The sequence below is a fragment of the Poecilia latipinna genome, unplaced genomic scaffold (genome assembly GCF_001443285.1).
Source record: "Poecilia latipinna isolate Pla-1442-1.1 unplaced genomic scaffold, P_latipinna-1.0 Scaffold83, whole genome shotgun sequence".
NCBI lineage: Eukaryota > Metazoa > Chordata > Actinopteri > Cyprinodontiformes > Poeciliidae > Poecilia > Poecilia latipinna.
This window is the reverse complement of record NW_015112699.1, coordinates 192,761-208,465: the sequence shown is the minus strand read 5'-3', so window position 1 is coordinate 208,465 and position 15,705 is coordinate 192,761. Positions and strand designations below refer to the sequence as shown.

At 41.0% G+C, this 15,705-nt stretch overlaps 1 protein-coding gene across 1 annotated transcript; it reads left to right on the top strand.

Moving 5' to 3' along the window:
• The first annotated feature begins 2,372 nt into the window (after positions 1–2,372).
• rdh8a (retinol dehydrogenase 8a) lies at positions 2,373–7,874 on the top strand. The gene is made up of 6 exons (XM_015020578.1): positions 2,373–2,937; positions 5,524–5,685; positions 6,515–6,694; positions 6,867–6,960; positions 7,084–7,267; positions 7,384–7,874. The coding sequence occupies exons 1-6, from the start codon at positions 2,832–2,834 to the stop codon at positions 7,609–7,611; spliced, it is 954 nt and encodes a 317-aa protein (XP_014876064.1). The 5' UTR covers positions 2,373–2,831; the 3' UTR covers positions 7,612–7,874.
• Positions 7,875–15,705: the final 7,831 nt, after the last annotated feature.

Here is a 15,705-nt window from a genome sequence, read left to right as displayed (position 1 = left end):
TTTTACAGCCATAAAATCAGAAAAATACCAGGCGCCCCATGAATGACAGCTGTTTTGGGTTTGCTTCTGTATTGACACGTTGGGGTTCTGAAGGACAAATTTGAACGTCTCTTCCAATAAACATATTGAAGAGCATTAACGCGTAGGTACAATTAATGTTTTTTTTTTAAAAATGCTGCATTATATATTAAATCGGTGTTCTTACTCTTAAGTTACTGCAGTGCTGCTGTGTGCATAAAGCTGCATCAGCTAGTGCTTGTCTTTCAGCAATGTCTTTCTGCCTCAGGAGCTAGAAACAGTTTTCCTTCTTCCTTCTCCCCTCTTTAAGTGGTCCTCCCATGCACTGACCCCCAGCTATTCTTTCTCTCAGTTTCTTTCCACCCCTCTATTCTCATGAAGTTTGCATTCCACACCTCATCTGCAGACTGCACACAAAGGAGCAGAAAGAACTGGTCCTGCACTGTGGCAAACATTCCTCTCTCTATTCCAGTCCCTTATCCTTTCAGTGGCATCACCCACTGTGTGTCTCTTTTCCTGGAAAACTGCATAGAGATTTCATTAGCATGAAGGCCTAAGCAAGCGCACAGTTTATTTGTCGGTTGCATTGTTTATCCTCAACATCTCTAATAACATAACCCAATTTAAATGTTACCAAATACAATTAGCTGTGACCTAGTCAGCAAGAAAAGTAAAGTTTGAGAATCATCTGTTCATTTATGCCAGTACTCAGAATACAGGAAATTAATAATTAAACTATAAATCTAAAAAAAAAAAAAAAGAAAAAGCATTTAGATGGTCTGAGGATTTATTACTTGAGAGTCTGAGACTCAAGTAAATTGAAAAAAAACAAAGGTTTGAGCTCAAGGCTCTGCTGGAATACCTTTAGAAATGTCAAAGCAAGTGTGAAAGGTTCTGTGAAAGTCTCGGAAAACTTCAGTGAGACAAATAATGTGTGTCAGAGAAAGTGAAGCAGAGGAAGTTTAGGGTAGGTTCAAAAAAGACTTTAAAAGCACGTGGCTTTATAAAGCATGTACGGACATGCATCACTCCTCTTTGTTCTGTCTCATTCACAGTCTCAAACGTCTGAAATTCCTCAGCAGTAGCTTGAAGGCTGATGGACACCAATCGATGTCCGACAGTCCTTCTTATCTCCATTCCCATCTGTCCTTTTTAACTAGAGGCACTTGAAAAAGCATGAAACAAATGCCCTGGATGTTGCTCCGGTGGAAAACTCTGCTCTTGTATCTTATTTAGAGGTAGAAGTTTATGGAGAATCCTTAGCTTCTTGTACTGGATAGAACTCTTCGTCAAGATAAGGCACTTTAGATAAAAGTTTACAACCCCTGATATATTTTTATGCAAGTGTCATTCCCAGTTAGACTTTATCACCCAGTTTGTTATTTGTAACTAGATAAATAAATTGTTCTTGTTGCTTCCCTGTGTTGGACTGGTGACCTGTCCAGTGTGCACCCCGCCTCTCGCCTATTGTCTGCTGGAGCTAGACACCAGCCCCCCCTCTTTATCCTGCAAGGATAAGCATGTTAGATAACGGATAGACGGTTGGTTGATCATGTTACTTTGCAAAGAATCTTGTCAGTTTTAAATTAAATCTTGTTTATCTGAAAGACTTTTTGTTTTTCTTAATGTTTGCCTGTGGAAGAAATCGGTTGCTTTGCTTGGGGATTTTGGAAATATTCAGGCATCAGCTTTTTAATACAGCACACAAAATCTCAATCAGAAATTAGTCTGATGATGATGACAAGGAAAACAGAGAAACAATGAGGGTTAAAAGGCTGAAAGCAAATTAGCCCAAAATAATGTTAAAAAGAAAAGGTATTTAGTTACAAACACCATAAATTATCAGTATTATTTAGATCATTCAGTTATTTATGCTTTTGGTTAGCAAAGACTCGACTGAAAGCTCAGCTGTCTGACAGAGGCTGGGTTCTGCAGTTTGCAAGCAATTGCATCACATTTAGCAACAAGCCCAGACTAGGCAGGCTTTTTTAAGGAGTCTATGTGATTTCATTGGAGAAAATGAGGGTCGACGTGGCTGAGTTCTTATCTTTGCAATTGTGACCCTTTGTAGTCTATGGCCTAACTAAAGAAAAAGTTAACCAGTCGACAAAACGTGCTTCCTGACTGTGCAACTCGCTTTCTAAACACAAGATGGCAGTACAGCACAGTTAACTGCGTTACATTTTAATCACTACTTTGAAAACAACAGAATCAGTAAAATAAAAGTTACAACAAATACGCATTGAGCCTAATGCAAAAATCTAAGATAAAATCAACACTTTATTACTACAAATAGAACAAATATTAGGAACACAACAAACGAGCACAGATTTATAAAAAATAAAATAAATTATGTTCCAAAAAATAGTTTTCATCTTGTTGATCTAAATATTAGATTGAAAATCATATGTCAGACACGCTAAAGAAATAGTGCGGGGTTAGTGAGTGGATATTACAGTTATGTGTTGGTGGGGTCAACAGCTCACAAATCAAATAAGCTCTGCCCCCTCACACAACGCGCACTGGCGCGCATGCACGTCCACACTTTTCTGCAGGATTAACAAGGCTGCACTTTTCTTGCACAGAGACACCTATTTAGTTTTAAACTGCAGGAGGTCTTATGTCACGCCGTTTTGAGTTCCAGATTCCACTCAGCGTGAACATGTGACTGGCTTGGGCACTCACATGGCCGCAATGGCTTCATGATCCGCTTTAGTTTTTTAAAAGTCCGGTGATCGGTAGCTCCCGCAGCAGCTCGGCGACCATCAGGGGCAGAGGAGCGCTGGAAAACACAGCGCCTACCCGGACGGATCATGGCGAACAGTGGGCAGAAAGTTGTGCTGATCACTGGTTGCTCATCGGGCATCGGGTTACGAATCGCCGTTACGCTGGCCAAAGATGAAAAGAAGCGTTACCATGGTAAAAAACACGCTTTATTATTCATTGTTTCTTTGACCAGACCTACCAGTAGCAGGGCTGAAATAGACTTGAGTCGTTTTAAAGTCTGGTTTGTCCGTGTTTACTGTCCTCCAACAGCCTGCTGTCGCACCACCATAAAGTTTGTTTTGATTGACTTTACATGCACACGTTGATTTTATGTGAAGCCCTTTGCAACAGTTTCCCAATTCAACATGGGAACATACAGTTTAGTCAGCGCTGAGATCCAGCCCACCCCCTCCTTTGGCTCACCTATTGTCATCCGAAAGGGCTGCTTCCAGGGTAGGGCTCTGCAAGGATGCCGCTTGCCAGGCAGGATTCAGAAAAGGAGTCTTGTCAGTTCTCTTTCAAGTGACTTCTCCAGCACAAAGCCCTCTTTTATTGCTGTGAATTGTAGAGGGCCTGCTCCAGTTTAGTGCCGTGTCTAATGCGCCTATAGTCCCCACACTGGAGTGAGTGTGAAAAGGGGGGACAAAGTTTGAGACCTGTACAAGCATGGGTTCACTCCAGAGCAAGGGCCTCGTTTGAAGTCTCCATTGGTACACAGGGAGTTGCGGTGCCCCACTTTGACATTGTCTGTCTGTGTGTTTCCTCTCAGCTTCCCAGGCATCATTAATCTGAGTTTAGAGATTTCAGCTAAAATCTGAGTCTTCTTTTTCTTTTTTTCTTTGTTTTTCTTTTCTTTGTTTGTTTTGTTTTGTTTTTTTTTGTTTTTTTGCTTTGTGTAGCCTCCCGAGTGTGTGAGACCACTGTGGGAGTTTTCCTAGACCTACATGAAAAGATTTTTTTTGTTGCTAGCTGTGAATCTCCACAGAACTGATGTTGTTTGTCGCTCCACAATGAAACTGTCACTGGAGAAACCATTCATCATTAGCCTCACAGTCCGAATCCTGAAATTACAATCGTAGGTGAAGGAAGCCATTACTATCAGCTTTTGGGCAACTCTGCAGTGTTTAGTTTTAGATCTCCGTTTCTTCTTTTAGCCATTGGGATCTGATGAAATGTATTGCCGTGGAATAGATGAGCAAAACAAAAACAGTTGACTGCACCCTCCCTCCCAGTGTGTTCCTCGCTGTGAGCTGCTTTGAGCGAAACCACATCTGAGAAATGGAACTGTTCTGCTCTGTTCATTAGGAAACCCAGCAGAGATTAGATATTGCATTGTGCATTGAGTCACAATTAGCTGCAGTGACACGTTTTAAACTCGTAAGAAGGCCCCTGAAAAACCTTAGTTTTTTTGTGTTTTTTTGTTTGTTTTTTTCACTCAAATGCAGCTCTTTCCAGAATGTTTGAGCTGCCCAGAACTATTTCCTTCAGGAACTAGAAGAACAATGGATCCCTTGTTTACGTCTCAGTCAAGACGTAAATCCTTCAGTTGATTACACACAGGCATCTTAAATAATAATACTACTACTAACAGCTTTATGTAGAACTCACAAGGTGTCTGTGTAGCAGACAAATTATGCTACTTTCACATAAACAAATTCTAAAGATACAGGTCCACCTCTGTTGCTATGCTTCATGAAACACGGGCATAGAGTTGGTAAGTAATCCCATTTTTCACCTTGGTTCTCCAGCCCAGTTTATGTTCACGGAGGCATTAGATTAGACCTTGGCTTTATCTACAGAGGACAACAGGTGGATTTAGATAAATGTGGAATTAAAAGGCTGTTTATTTCTGCTGACTGTCATTGTGCAACAGCTCTGCCACTCATTCGCCTGTTAAGCAACATCATAACACCGGACGGGGAAGACGCCAACAAAGCCCCGACAGCACTGTGCTGATAACTGCAGCCTGTGATAGATTTCTGCTTCGTATGTAGGTTAGCGCTCTCCCGTGTTTAAAGTTCAAAAGAAATCAATTCTGTGGTGGCCAACAGGTGTGGCCTTTTTTTTAGGAACTTTGACCCCGTATGAGGGTTTTCTTGCTTGTGTTTCCATTTTGAAAGTTTGATTTGCTTGCGTTTGCACATCTCTATGTGTCACTCTGTCTGACCTGCAGTGACTCATCAATACTTTTGTGAGCGTCAGAAAGTAATTATCTTCTAGTTCAGTGTGTCCTGCACATCCGTTCATAATAGCTGCTGTTGCAGGCTGTGATCACAGAAGTCCAGTCACTGGAGAGAGAGGGAGAAAAAAAATCATATTATGAATAAAACAAGTTATATATAACTGGGGTTTTGTTGTTGTTGCTATAGAAACAAATGTTATTTTAGTGGAAATTGGTGAAGGACAACTAGAGTTTTCTCCATTTTTAAGCCAAATCATTTTTGTTTGTTCTATGTAACCCAACCCAGTCCCGGCACTTTTGGCATCCTAAACAAAATATTTATTGGCTATAAATTGCTAAGTTTGTAAAGATTTGCAGGGCTAAAAAGCCAAAATCCAGCAGTGTTGTTCCCACAGTGCTTTCAACATTAAACCACATTAAAGCAATCTTGCACATTATTGGACGAGTTTGAACAACGTTTAGGTATATTAAATTAAAGGGAAATCCTTCTTTTCAGTTTAAAAGCTCTTTTTTTTTTACGTTTTAGTTTTGTATTGTTGTTTGTCTTTGTCAAACAGTCATTGCCACCATGCGGGACCTAAAGAAGAAGGATAAGCTCCTGGAAGCAGCTGGAGATGCATATGGGAAAACCCTGATGTTGCTCCCGTTAGACGTCTGCAGCGACGAGTCCGTCAAAGAGTGCGTCAACAATGTTAAGGACCGCCACATTGATATTCTGAGTGAGTGGCACACACTGAGGAGGATTTAAAACTGCTCCTCATCTCTTAGATCCGTTACCCATATGTGTCTCAACTTATTATTATACATGCGTTTTTGTCTTTTGCTGCTCAGTTCACACGTTTTGTCCATGACTTAAGTGAGCAATTCCTTCTGCAATAGTCAACGTTTAATAGAATAATACTAATTTAGTTGTTAAAGTTTGTAAAGCCCCATAACAGCAGTGTTTCAGACTGTTGAGACGGTAGTTTTACTCGCTGTGGTTTTGCAGTTGAGTGGGTGGAAGGAGGGGATTGGAAGTCTTGAAATTCCAGTGGCCAGATATTTTTTGCACCCAAACAGAAAAGGCCGCCGTACACCATCATACATATAGATAGAAACACCTATCCTGAAGGTTCAACTTTGTTGTCATAACTGACTTCCCTAAAGTGAAAGGTAAGCTGGAAAAAGTTTTAGAACTGAGAAGCCTTCTTTGGTTAATAGCAGATTTTAATGTGCAGTATGCTGCATGTTTTCAGATTAGTGACCCTCGAACAAGAACATCTTTTCAGTACTTGTTAAAACCTTTAGTCCGGATAAAGCATCTATTTATAAACCTACTTCCATCCCATATTACACCCCCTTCGCATAATTACTCAAAACCCAGAGGCCCCACAGCAAGGACTCCTGTTACATCACACCTTCCTGAAACTGTCACACACTGACATCTGGTGGCATTAGCAAGCAATAACTCGTGTGATCGATGTGTGTTTACTCTTATGGGACATGTTAAACAAACTAAACTGTTTAAATTCTGAGTAGAGTGCTATCTGTGTCTGGGATTCTTCTCAGTCAACAATGCAGGTGTGGGTTTGCTTGGACCAGTGGAGAGCATCAGCATCGATGAAATGAAGAGAGTTTTTGACACCAACTTCTTCGGTGTAGTTCGCATGATCAAAGAAGTGATGCCGGACATGAAGAAGAGGCGCTCAGGACACATTGTTGTCATGAGCAGCGTTATGGGTCTCCAGGGTAGGTGCTTTCAAACCTCTTTGTAAAGACATTACGATCCAAGAGACTAATTATTACCAGTTCTGTGAGGAGGATCATTCTCTTGTTATTTAAACTATGTGTAAATTAAACCTTCAATTTACTGATTTAGTAATATGTTATCTTGATATTCTGTGCTTTGTTCTCCAACCAGGAGTGGTGTTCAATGACGTTTACACAGCCTCTAAGTTTGCAATGGAGGGTTTCTGTGAGAGTATGGCTGTGCAGCTGCTGAAGTTCAACATCCGGTAAAATGACCTCTTTCTTCTGTCCGCCAAGTTTATCGTAATTTATCAGTTTGGTTTTTTTTCTCATTTTTTAAAAAATCTTTTGCTGTCTTCCCTGCACCTTTCTGGATCTGCTTGCCTCAGGTTGTCCATGATTGAACCTGGTCCTGTTCACACCGAGTTTGAGACGAAAATGATGGAAGATGTAGCTAAGATGGATTTTCCTGGAGTCGATGCAGACACAGTTCGATACTTTAAAGATGTTTACCTTCCATCATCCATAGATATATTTGAAGCCATGGGCCAGACTCCAGAGGACATAGCTAAAGTAAGCCAGCTGAGTCCGACTAAAACTTGTTCAGAGTTTAACGTTTGAGCTATGTAGTCATTGACGGATACAACGTCTGAATAATCCTCATCTAAAATAGACTTTTATCTCTCCAGTGCACAAAGGTGGTTATTGAGTCGGAGAGGCCTCGCTTTAGGAATCTGACCAACAGCCTCTACACACCCATCGTGGCCTTAAAGTATGCAGATGAGACCGGCGGCCTGTCTGTAAACACCTTCTACAACTTGCTTTTCAATTTCGGTCCTCTCATGCACATCACCATGAGCATCCTGAAGTGCCTGACGTGTAGCTGCCTGCGCAGACGCACCATCTCTCCCAACTGAATAATACAGTATTCAGTTCATCTGACGCCCCCTGTGTCTTTATTTGAGGTTCTGGGTCTAAGCAGGTAATGTAGAACGTGAAGCTCAATGCGAGGAGGCTACTTTTAGATCTAAGACACTACTATGATAAGCTTTGACAGACGATATGCGCAATTGCACAAGTTTTCTTCTGAGGAGATGGTGTATATCCAGAGTGCCCTGAGTGGAGAGGCACACATCACACAATACAACAACACTAACATTGGTTGTAGCATACGTTTTATAAAAAATATAAAAAAATGCCATACTTATTTTTTTTTTTTAAATGAGAACCTCAGAGGTAAAATAAATAAATGAATAAAAACAGCATGAGATATAAATCTTATGGACTAATATAAAAGCACAAAACTGAACTCGGTTAATATGTGAAACAGTGACATTATATGAAACGTCAGGTTAGAAATAAATTGTAGTCAAGATAACGCTATGTTAAGACTCAGAGTTATGGCATTAATAACAGAGTCATAAACAAATTTGCCTTTAATGTATTGTGTCTCTAATTTTATGTTTGGTTTAATGTAGTGTTGTTGTGGTCATAACTGCTGTTGAATCGTGTTTTTAATCTTTTGGCAAATGGAATGTTTTTGGTTTTTAAAGATTCAAAAAGGTCCAAGCTGGATTTTTTTTTTTTTTTTTTAAATAAACAGTGTTCTGACTTACCCCAAAAGTTTTTATTACTATTTTTATTAAGAATAGAAATTACAAATACTAACCTAGAACAGAACTAGGTTAGTATTAGGTTAAAACTAACCTGCAGGCTGAATTAAACAGCCTGCACGCTGTTTAATTCAGCCTGCAGGACATATCTTTTACCAAGAGAGGGCAGTGTTTTACTGTTTTTCCTTTTTTTTTTTTTTTTCCTGACAGAACTTAAAAACTGTAAATGTATGTGTGTTATGACACGAAAATAACTTTTGGTATTTGAAATCAATGCCTTATTATAATTGTGTGCTATATGTTTAAAAGCCTTTATTTTCCAACTCATTACTGGCACTCATTGACTAATTTTTATTGCAACATGACTATAGGTTACGTCATGTTTGTCATTTGAGTTTAGTTTTATGAAATAGTTGGGTGTGCGCTTTTATGTTTATGTTGCAACCATTATTCATTCTTACTCAGACAGTAATTAATCACTCATCTTTTAGCAACTCGTTTTTTGGTGATGCAGTCTCAGCAGTGATGCATACAAACTTTATCACTGATTCATTTGGGAAGACAAATATTGATAGCAGCAGATGTTATCAAAAGAAAAAAAATTATATCTCAATAGGTAAAAACTTTTGGAACGTATTTTCATACAAGAAGCACATTAGGCCACCAGGAGAGGATATCCTAGTCTTTGCTCATGGATTTTATTAGAGGGCCCGGTTGTGCACATGCGCACATATTAGCATGTATTTGCATGGATGTGTGTTTGGGAATGTGTTGCTGGAGCATGCCTATGGGCCAAGTTAGTGATCTGTTGATGGATATAAAGAGGTCATGGCCTGCCCCCCTACCTGCACCCCACTACCCCATCAGAATCCTTCCCTTGAACCCCCAACCCTCTCACACACACACCCGGCTTTGTGCCGTGTGAGAGAATGTGACCTGGTTCCCATCCCCGAGGAGGGGTGAAAACTAATGACAACCTCAGACACATTGCACAGCCTCGAACCTCCCTCTCCAGCTGGCCCCCTTAACCCATCATGCCCGGACCTCCTGGTTCTGGTCCGGACTCCTGTGGCCCCGCCGTAGCGTGGTCCGTCCAGTTTGGCGTACATCAGCATTACATTCTGTTCTCCAACTCATGCTGTAGGAATACGCCCAAGCTAATCTTACTTATTGAGTCAGAATGCACATTGAGCTTATTGCAAAAAGTCCGTGCAACTGCTGCTGAACCTGTAGTGTCTGAGTAATTCACAATGAATTCTGCGCTTCAGTTCTGAGTATGTGTCTTCATCAGAGGCGACAGCTCCACACAATGGAACAAAGACACTGTCAATCACAATCAAACGGGGGTGTGTGTGTGTGTGTGTGTGTGTGTGCGGGTTGGTGAAGAAGGGGGATTCGGAATCTGAGAAGGGTGGGGGAGGAGTCCTGAATGCTCTGAGGGGTGCCAAGATCCAAAGTGGGACACGGAAGCCTATTGGCAGGGAGTGGGCACAGAATTTTGGTTAGTAAGGGGTGGGATGTTTTGAACTTGGGAAAATTAGAGTTGGGATCAGTGGGAATGAATATAAGACCTATTTACTAACTGAATAAATACAGAAGTTACAGCAAAGTCTCTTTAAACAAGATATCTTATCAAACCATTGTTGTGTACCTTTGTTTTACAATCAGGAATGTGATTGCGTTATAATGAGGTTGACATAATGTACAATTGTCAAACATTGCGTTTGCCTGCATCCATATTTCCTAATGAGCAATTTGCATTTTTATGAGGATATTGTATTTTCAAAAAAAAAAAAAAAAAGTATGCAATTGTTTTTTTTTTCAATGTTGTCGTAAAATTAATAACATCGTATGGGTTCTTCGGTGCCAGGTCAGAATATGGATGAGAACCGAATGCAAAAAAAAAAAAAAAAGACTAACGGGAAGAGGGGAAATGTCCCAGAGGATTGACCAGATATATGGAGCTGGGTGTTAAGTGAAGCTGGTGTCTAGACAAAGGTGCTTCAGACTGATCCCAGGTCAGAACGCTTCCAAACAAGACTCCACTTATCTGTTTCTATTGACGTTTTCCTTGTTTTCAAAGATCGGCTTAAATAACCAGTAACAGTTTGCTGATGTCAAAGGAAAGACAAATGAGAATTGAAAAAACAAACAAAAAAAAGTTTGGGGTTAATCATCATTTAGCACGGCTGAATGTGACTACAAATGTAGCCACATGGGACATATTACCATCAACAGAGTTGAACCCAGACCTAAGGGGGGCTATTAATCTTTTCGCAGTCAACATGGGGGGAAGCCCAGGTTGCTCTTTGACAGCAGACTCCACAAGGAGAAACAAACACAACTTATTCTCTCCCCGGTCCCCTCTCACTGTCCATTTCTTTTCCTTTTCATCCTCAGTCCACGTGATCGCAAGCGACCTCTGACACACAGCCTAGGTCGCTTGCGATGCTCACATGTTCATAGAGGAGGTATCATTTCTCATTCTCAGTCTATGTGCTTGTTTGTAAGGTCATTCAGGAGCTGACTGGAGCACAAATAAATCAGAAGTAGCTTGGCTCCCTCTGGCCAGCCGTGCGCATTGTTTTATAGACACAGAGGTTGAATTGTCCCAATCATTTCGCCATCAGTGCTGTTCTCTTTCCCTACTGCGCTTCCAGAACATAAACAATCCAACAGGAATTTCCAGACTGGTACTCGGCTTTGCCCTCCACTGTGTTGTTTTGTTTCGCTGTTTTCACTCTCTCAAAACTACCAGTTCGGTTCAGAGTGAAACTCTGTGATTAGAGGTTTTAGTCTGTGTAAATGCTCTGGAGATCTCAAAGAAGAGTGGTTAGTGGTTCATTGTCCAAGGATTTAAAGATTATGTAATCTGAGTTAGGGTAACTTGATCATCTCTTTTCTTTTGGAAAAAAAAGAGGCCACCAATGAGGTCAGATGAGTATAATATTCCATTGGATGAACACGAAAGCACGTTGTGATATTTCTTAAAACTTGAAATTCCTGTTTCTTTGCAAGACGAGGCAAGATGCCTGAATCGAAAACATGATACAAAATCTAGAAAACAAAAGAGAAATAAAACTAAATGGCAATACACTCAAACATGCTCTCTTACCATTTATGTCCTCACATTTTTGTCTCAAAACATATCATTTCTCATTTGGTTTTCAACCTCTGCCACCACGGTTCAGTTGTTTTTCTCTTTCAATGTTATAATTAGATGTCTGGGAATATGATGTTTTTTTTGTTTTTAATTTACAGACAAATTACAACATGCTTTCCTTTCTGGTTTTAACCGACACCAACGAACGAGTACTTTTAACTAGGGAAACATCATCCTTTTAATTTGTTTCCCAAGGATGGCACAGTTCTTCTCTCATGCCTCTCGCTGTGTGAGAGTGAACTTACTGGGAGCTTGTGGGCATGTGTGTATGAATCAGACCGAGAGGACTCAAAGACAAGACACCAATAGTGTCCTGGGTTACAGCCAGGGTTGCCAGGCAAGGCAACCCTGGCTGTAACCCAGTCTCCTTTCCTTGCCAGAGAGAAATTTTCACTCAGGACCTGATCCACACTGCCACTGATTTGATCTATTCACTGTCGCCAACCATAAAGATGAGAAACCGAACGGGGCGCAGGCACACCCATGCCAGGAAGCCTGCCTGAGCCCAAAGAGCCCACATCATTGTTTATTCAGCTTGAGTGCATCCCATCTTGGCAGCCAGGGTGAGAATGGATAGATATGCAACTTGGAGGTTCATCAGAACATGATGATAACATAGATTTTGGGGCCAGCTTCAACATATGGGAGCAGTAAATGAACTCCAGACTCCAAAATTACTCTATAAATTCTTATTCCTTCATTTTTTCAACATGAAAACTACAAATGTACCCACCTCTTTTGACTATGAAAAGATGTTCGCAGATTTGTCCCTTGTGATGAGATGTCTTTGTTGGTTATCTCTATTGGTGTGCCGCCTTCTTTTGGCTCAGCCTAATCAGAACACAAACACGCCTCTGTCATTTGGCTGCTGTCCCTCTCACCCCCTCTTTTTTCCCCTCTCCCTCACTCTGTATTTATCAACACAGCAAACTTATGTCTTCCTCCTCACTTCTTTTTCACATTCTTTTATTTTTGCCTCACATGCCGACATTTGTCTACAGGCATTTGTACATTTACAGCAATGACCATCACATGTTTATTTTAAGGTGTGGCATGCATTAACTGTGATTGTCTGTGCATTGCGCTGTTTCTGTTGCTCGAGGGAAGAGTTGCAAAGTACTGTACTCTATGGAAAAGCAATGTGGTTTCACCGTAAGTGTGATTTTGTTCAAATTTTCTGTGTATTTTTTTTTTTTCTCTTGGCAAATACAAAACAATGAAAACATTTAGGCTGTACTTTATGAAACCAGCCATTAAGTGTGGCTACATTTAACTGATGTAAATATGGTGACTAAATGAAATTGGAATGTATTTACTACAGCTCACAATGCAGCATATATTAAAAGATCCATCCAGCTATCCATGGTCTACACCCGCTTGTCAATGCAGCATGGCAGGGGTGGCTGGTACCTATCTCCAGTGGTCTCTAGGTGACAGTCGGGGTACACCCTGGTCAGGCCACCCGTTCATCACAAAGGCAAAGCGGAGACACCCAGAACAAGCAACCATGCATGCACACCCTCATACTGTAGGCTACGACTACATAATCTGCAGCCTGTGAGGTGTAAAGTCTGATATTGTTGAGGTTCACGCTGCTTTGTAATGCATTTTTTCTGTGTTATTACATACTTTAGAAGTGTATTTTCCCCCTGTAGAGATGTCGTCTGTGTTTTTCGTCTTATCACATTTAAATGTTAAGGACATTCCATCTCAGCCCCTACGGCAATAAGAGCCTGAGGATAAGAACACACCCATGACTCTGGACAACAAAGAGATCAAAGATCCTTCTCTCACTGCATTCTCCAACAATATGGGCTGCCGAAAGTCATTTGCACAAAGTATTAGCAGCAGGGCTGCCAATAATGGTGAAACCATGAATCTCACTCATAAAAACACATACAGTACACACACAGACACTCCAGTGTTTCTCTGTGTTGCACTGCGATGGACTGGCAACCTGTCCAGGGTGTACCGCGCCTCTCGCCCAGTGATCCCTGCTGGAGACAGGCAGCGGTGGCCCTGTGATCCTACAAGGACTTTTGAGTTTAGATAACAGATGGAAGAATGGATGGATGTATATATCATTTGGGTGTTGAACCAGGGAAACATATGAAAACATGTCACAAGCTGACCCTTCAGACACAACTTATTTTAGAGTGTGTGTTGGCTGTGTATTGTTAAAAAGCTCCACGTCAACTATTTATGTTGCTTTTTGTTTAATCTAAATTTACTGACTCTACTTCAGTTTTAACATCAGTAAAATGATACATTTCAAATAAAATTAGCACCTCTAATACTGGTCACTGTTCAATAAGAGTTCTGTGAATAATTACATCCAGAAATGAAACCCATCTGCAAAAATGACAAGTATAATTTTGAAAGCATTTTTTTCTCTATCACATATGTTTATTCCGTATATGACAAAGCTCATCATACACCTTAAATGTCGATATCTCAGGTCCTAGAATTGGGTCATAAAAACATTTGAAAAAGAAAAAAAGTTTTGATAAAATAAGAACAAAATGCTATTGTATTTTTTAGCAACACTTGACATTTCCCCTCTCCATATTTTCTCTGACCTGCAGAGAATGGCCTTACTGTGGTACTTGCAGGAGGTCAGGTCTACCATGAGCTCTGGGCAGGACCCCACTCATGAGCTCGCCCACTCCCTTGGCTATAAACCAGGAGAGAACAGAATGATGTGTTTGGTATATGGTGGGAAAAGCATCCCCTGGTATGTGACTTTGCGAGGACTGTGTGGGACCAGTAAGAGGGTCTTCCCTTTCTCAGTAAAACAGCCTCTCCTCCTGAGGCTGCGGGAAGGTCAGGGGTCAGAAGTCTTCTGTGCCCACTCCCTGCAATGCACAAAACCCACAGATGATGGTGCAATTCCAACCACAGACCCCCCGAGGGCAGGAGTGCGAAATAGTTAAAGCAAAGCCATACAATTCTTCCTGTACTGAGCCTATAAAAACAAATGTGTCCATGAGAGAATGTTACAGGGAAGATTAATCTGAGTTTAAAGACCCTCATCTTGATTTTTAAGAGTACAATCTCTGCAATGAATTCTTACCCAAATAAAGTTCTCTCTCTTAAACAGAGAGTATACCATTTTTGTGGTCAAGTAAAACAGGATCAGTTACACTCTTTTATGTATATTATTCCTATTTTACTTCATGGTAGTGGTTTTCCAGCCATTCCCTTTCTTTCCATGTTAATTTCCAGCTTCCTTGTGATGGGGTTTGTGTTCATTCTCTTCTATGTATCGTATACGTCCAATCACTGGAACCTCCTCACAAAATCTCTCTTTCTCAAGCATCTTGTTCTAACCATGTCAAGAGTTTGCTGCACCTATAACATGTGTCACTGTTGCTTGCTGTTTGTTTTTTGTGACTCGTTTACATTCAAGACACGCCATCCATCTCTGCAGAAGGGCCGTCAGTGAAACATGGGAGAACGTTCCCTCCATCTTGACCTCCACCACCCGTACCCCGCTTCCTTTCTCTTCTTACAACACAAGTCCTCACAGGAAAATAATAAACAGATGAGTAGGATGGGAACTGCTCCCAGTGAGAGCATCCACGCACTTAGGCAAGCTGGAGTCACTCCTCTGGTTCCCAGGCTCGAAGCAAGAGGACAGGCCTCAGCTTGATTCCTTATTCACTACCGAGAACTAGAAAAACTTGTCAGAAATCACCGTTACCTGTCACTCTTATCCAAGACTTATTACGCACCTACACACTTCTTCACAAGTCTGGACACCGACAGGGAAACTGAGATTAAAACAACCCACCTGACTTTCAACCATGAATATTCGTCAATGTCTTGCCAAGTACTTCTTGTTTAGTGACAAACATCTTCCAGTAAGTGGGGTCCCAATGCCGCTTTTGAACTACCGTGCTCTAGGCAGAGATTCATCTACGGACTAACTTGCAGTAACTACCTCTTTTCCTCACCCTGACACACACACACACCCACAAACTTTAGCACAAAACATAGACAACTCTTTCATGCACAATACATTCAAAGAGCTTCTGAAAGACTGAAAACACCTCAGTCACATACCCCAAAGATGTCTAGCCTCAGCCTCATCAGCATTCAGAGGCGCATTCAGAAACACAGAAATGTTCTCTCAAATACAAAGGAAAAAGTACTGGCTTCAACCCCTACCGCCTCCACTCTTTCCCTCTTTTTATTCTCCCTCAGTATTCTGGCAAAGTCCGCTTTTGCAAATT

What these genes read in the sequence shown, in the direction of transcription:
- rdh8a (XM_015020578.1), top strand. Translation starts at nt 2,832, where the DNA reads ATGGCGAACAGTGGGCAGAAAGTTGTGCTGATCACTGGTTGCTCATCG. An exon ending in TGAAAAGAAGCGTTACCATG is followed by an intron (nt 2,938 to 5,523) that starts GTAAAAAACACG and finishes TTTGTCAAACAG; the next exon opens with TCATTGCCACCATGCGGGAC. An exon ending in CTCCAGAGGACATAGCTAAA is followed by an intron (nt 7,268 to 7,383) that starts GTAAGCCAGCTG and finishes TTATCTCTCCAG; the next exon opens with TGCACAAAGGTGGTTATTGA.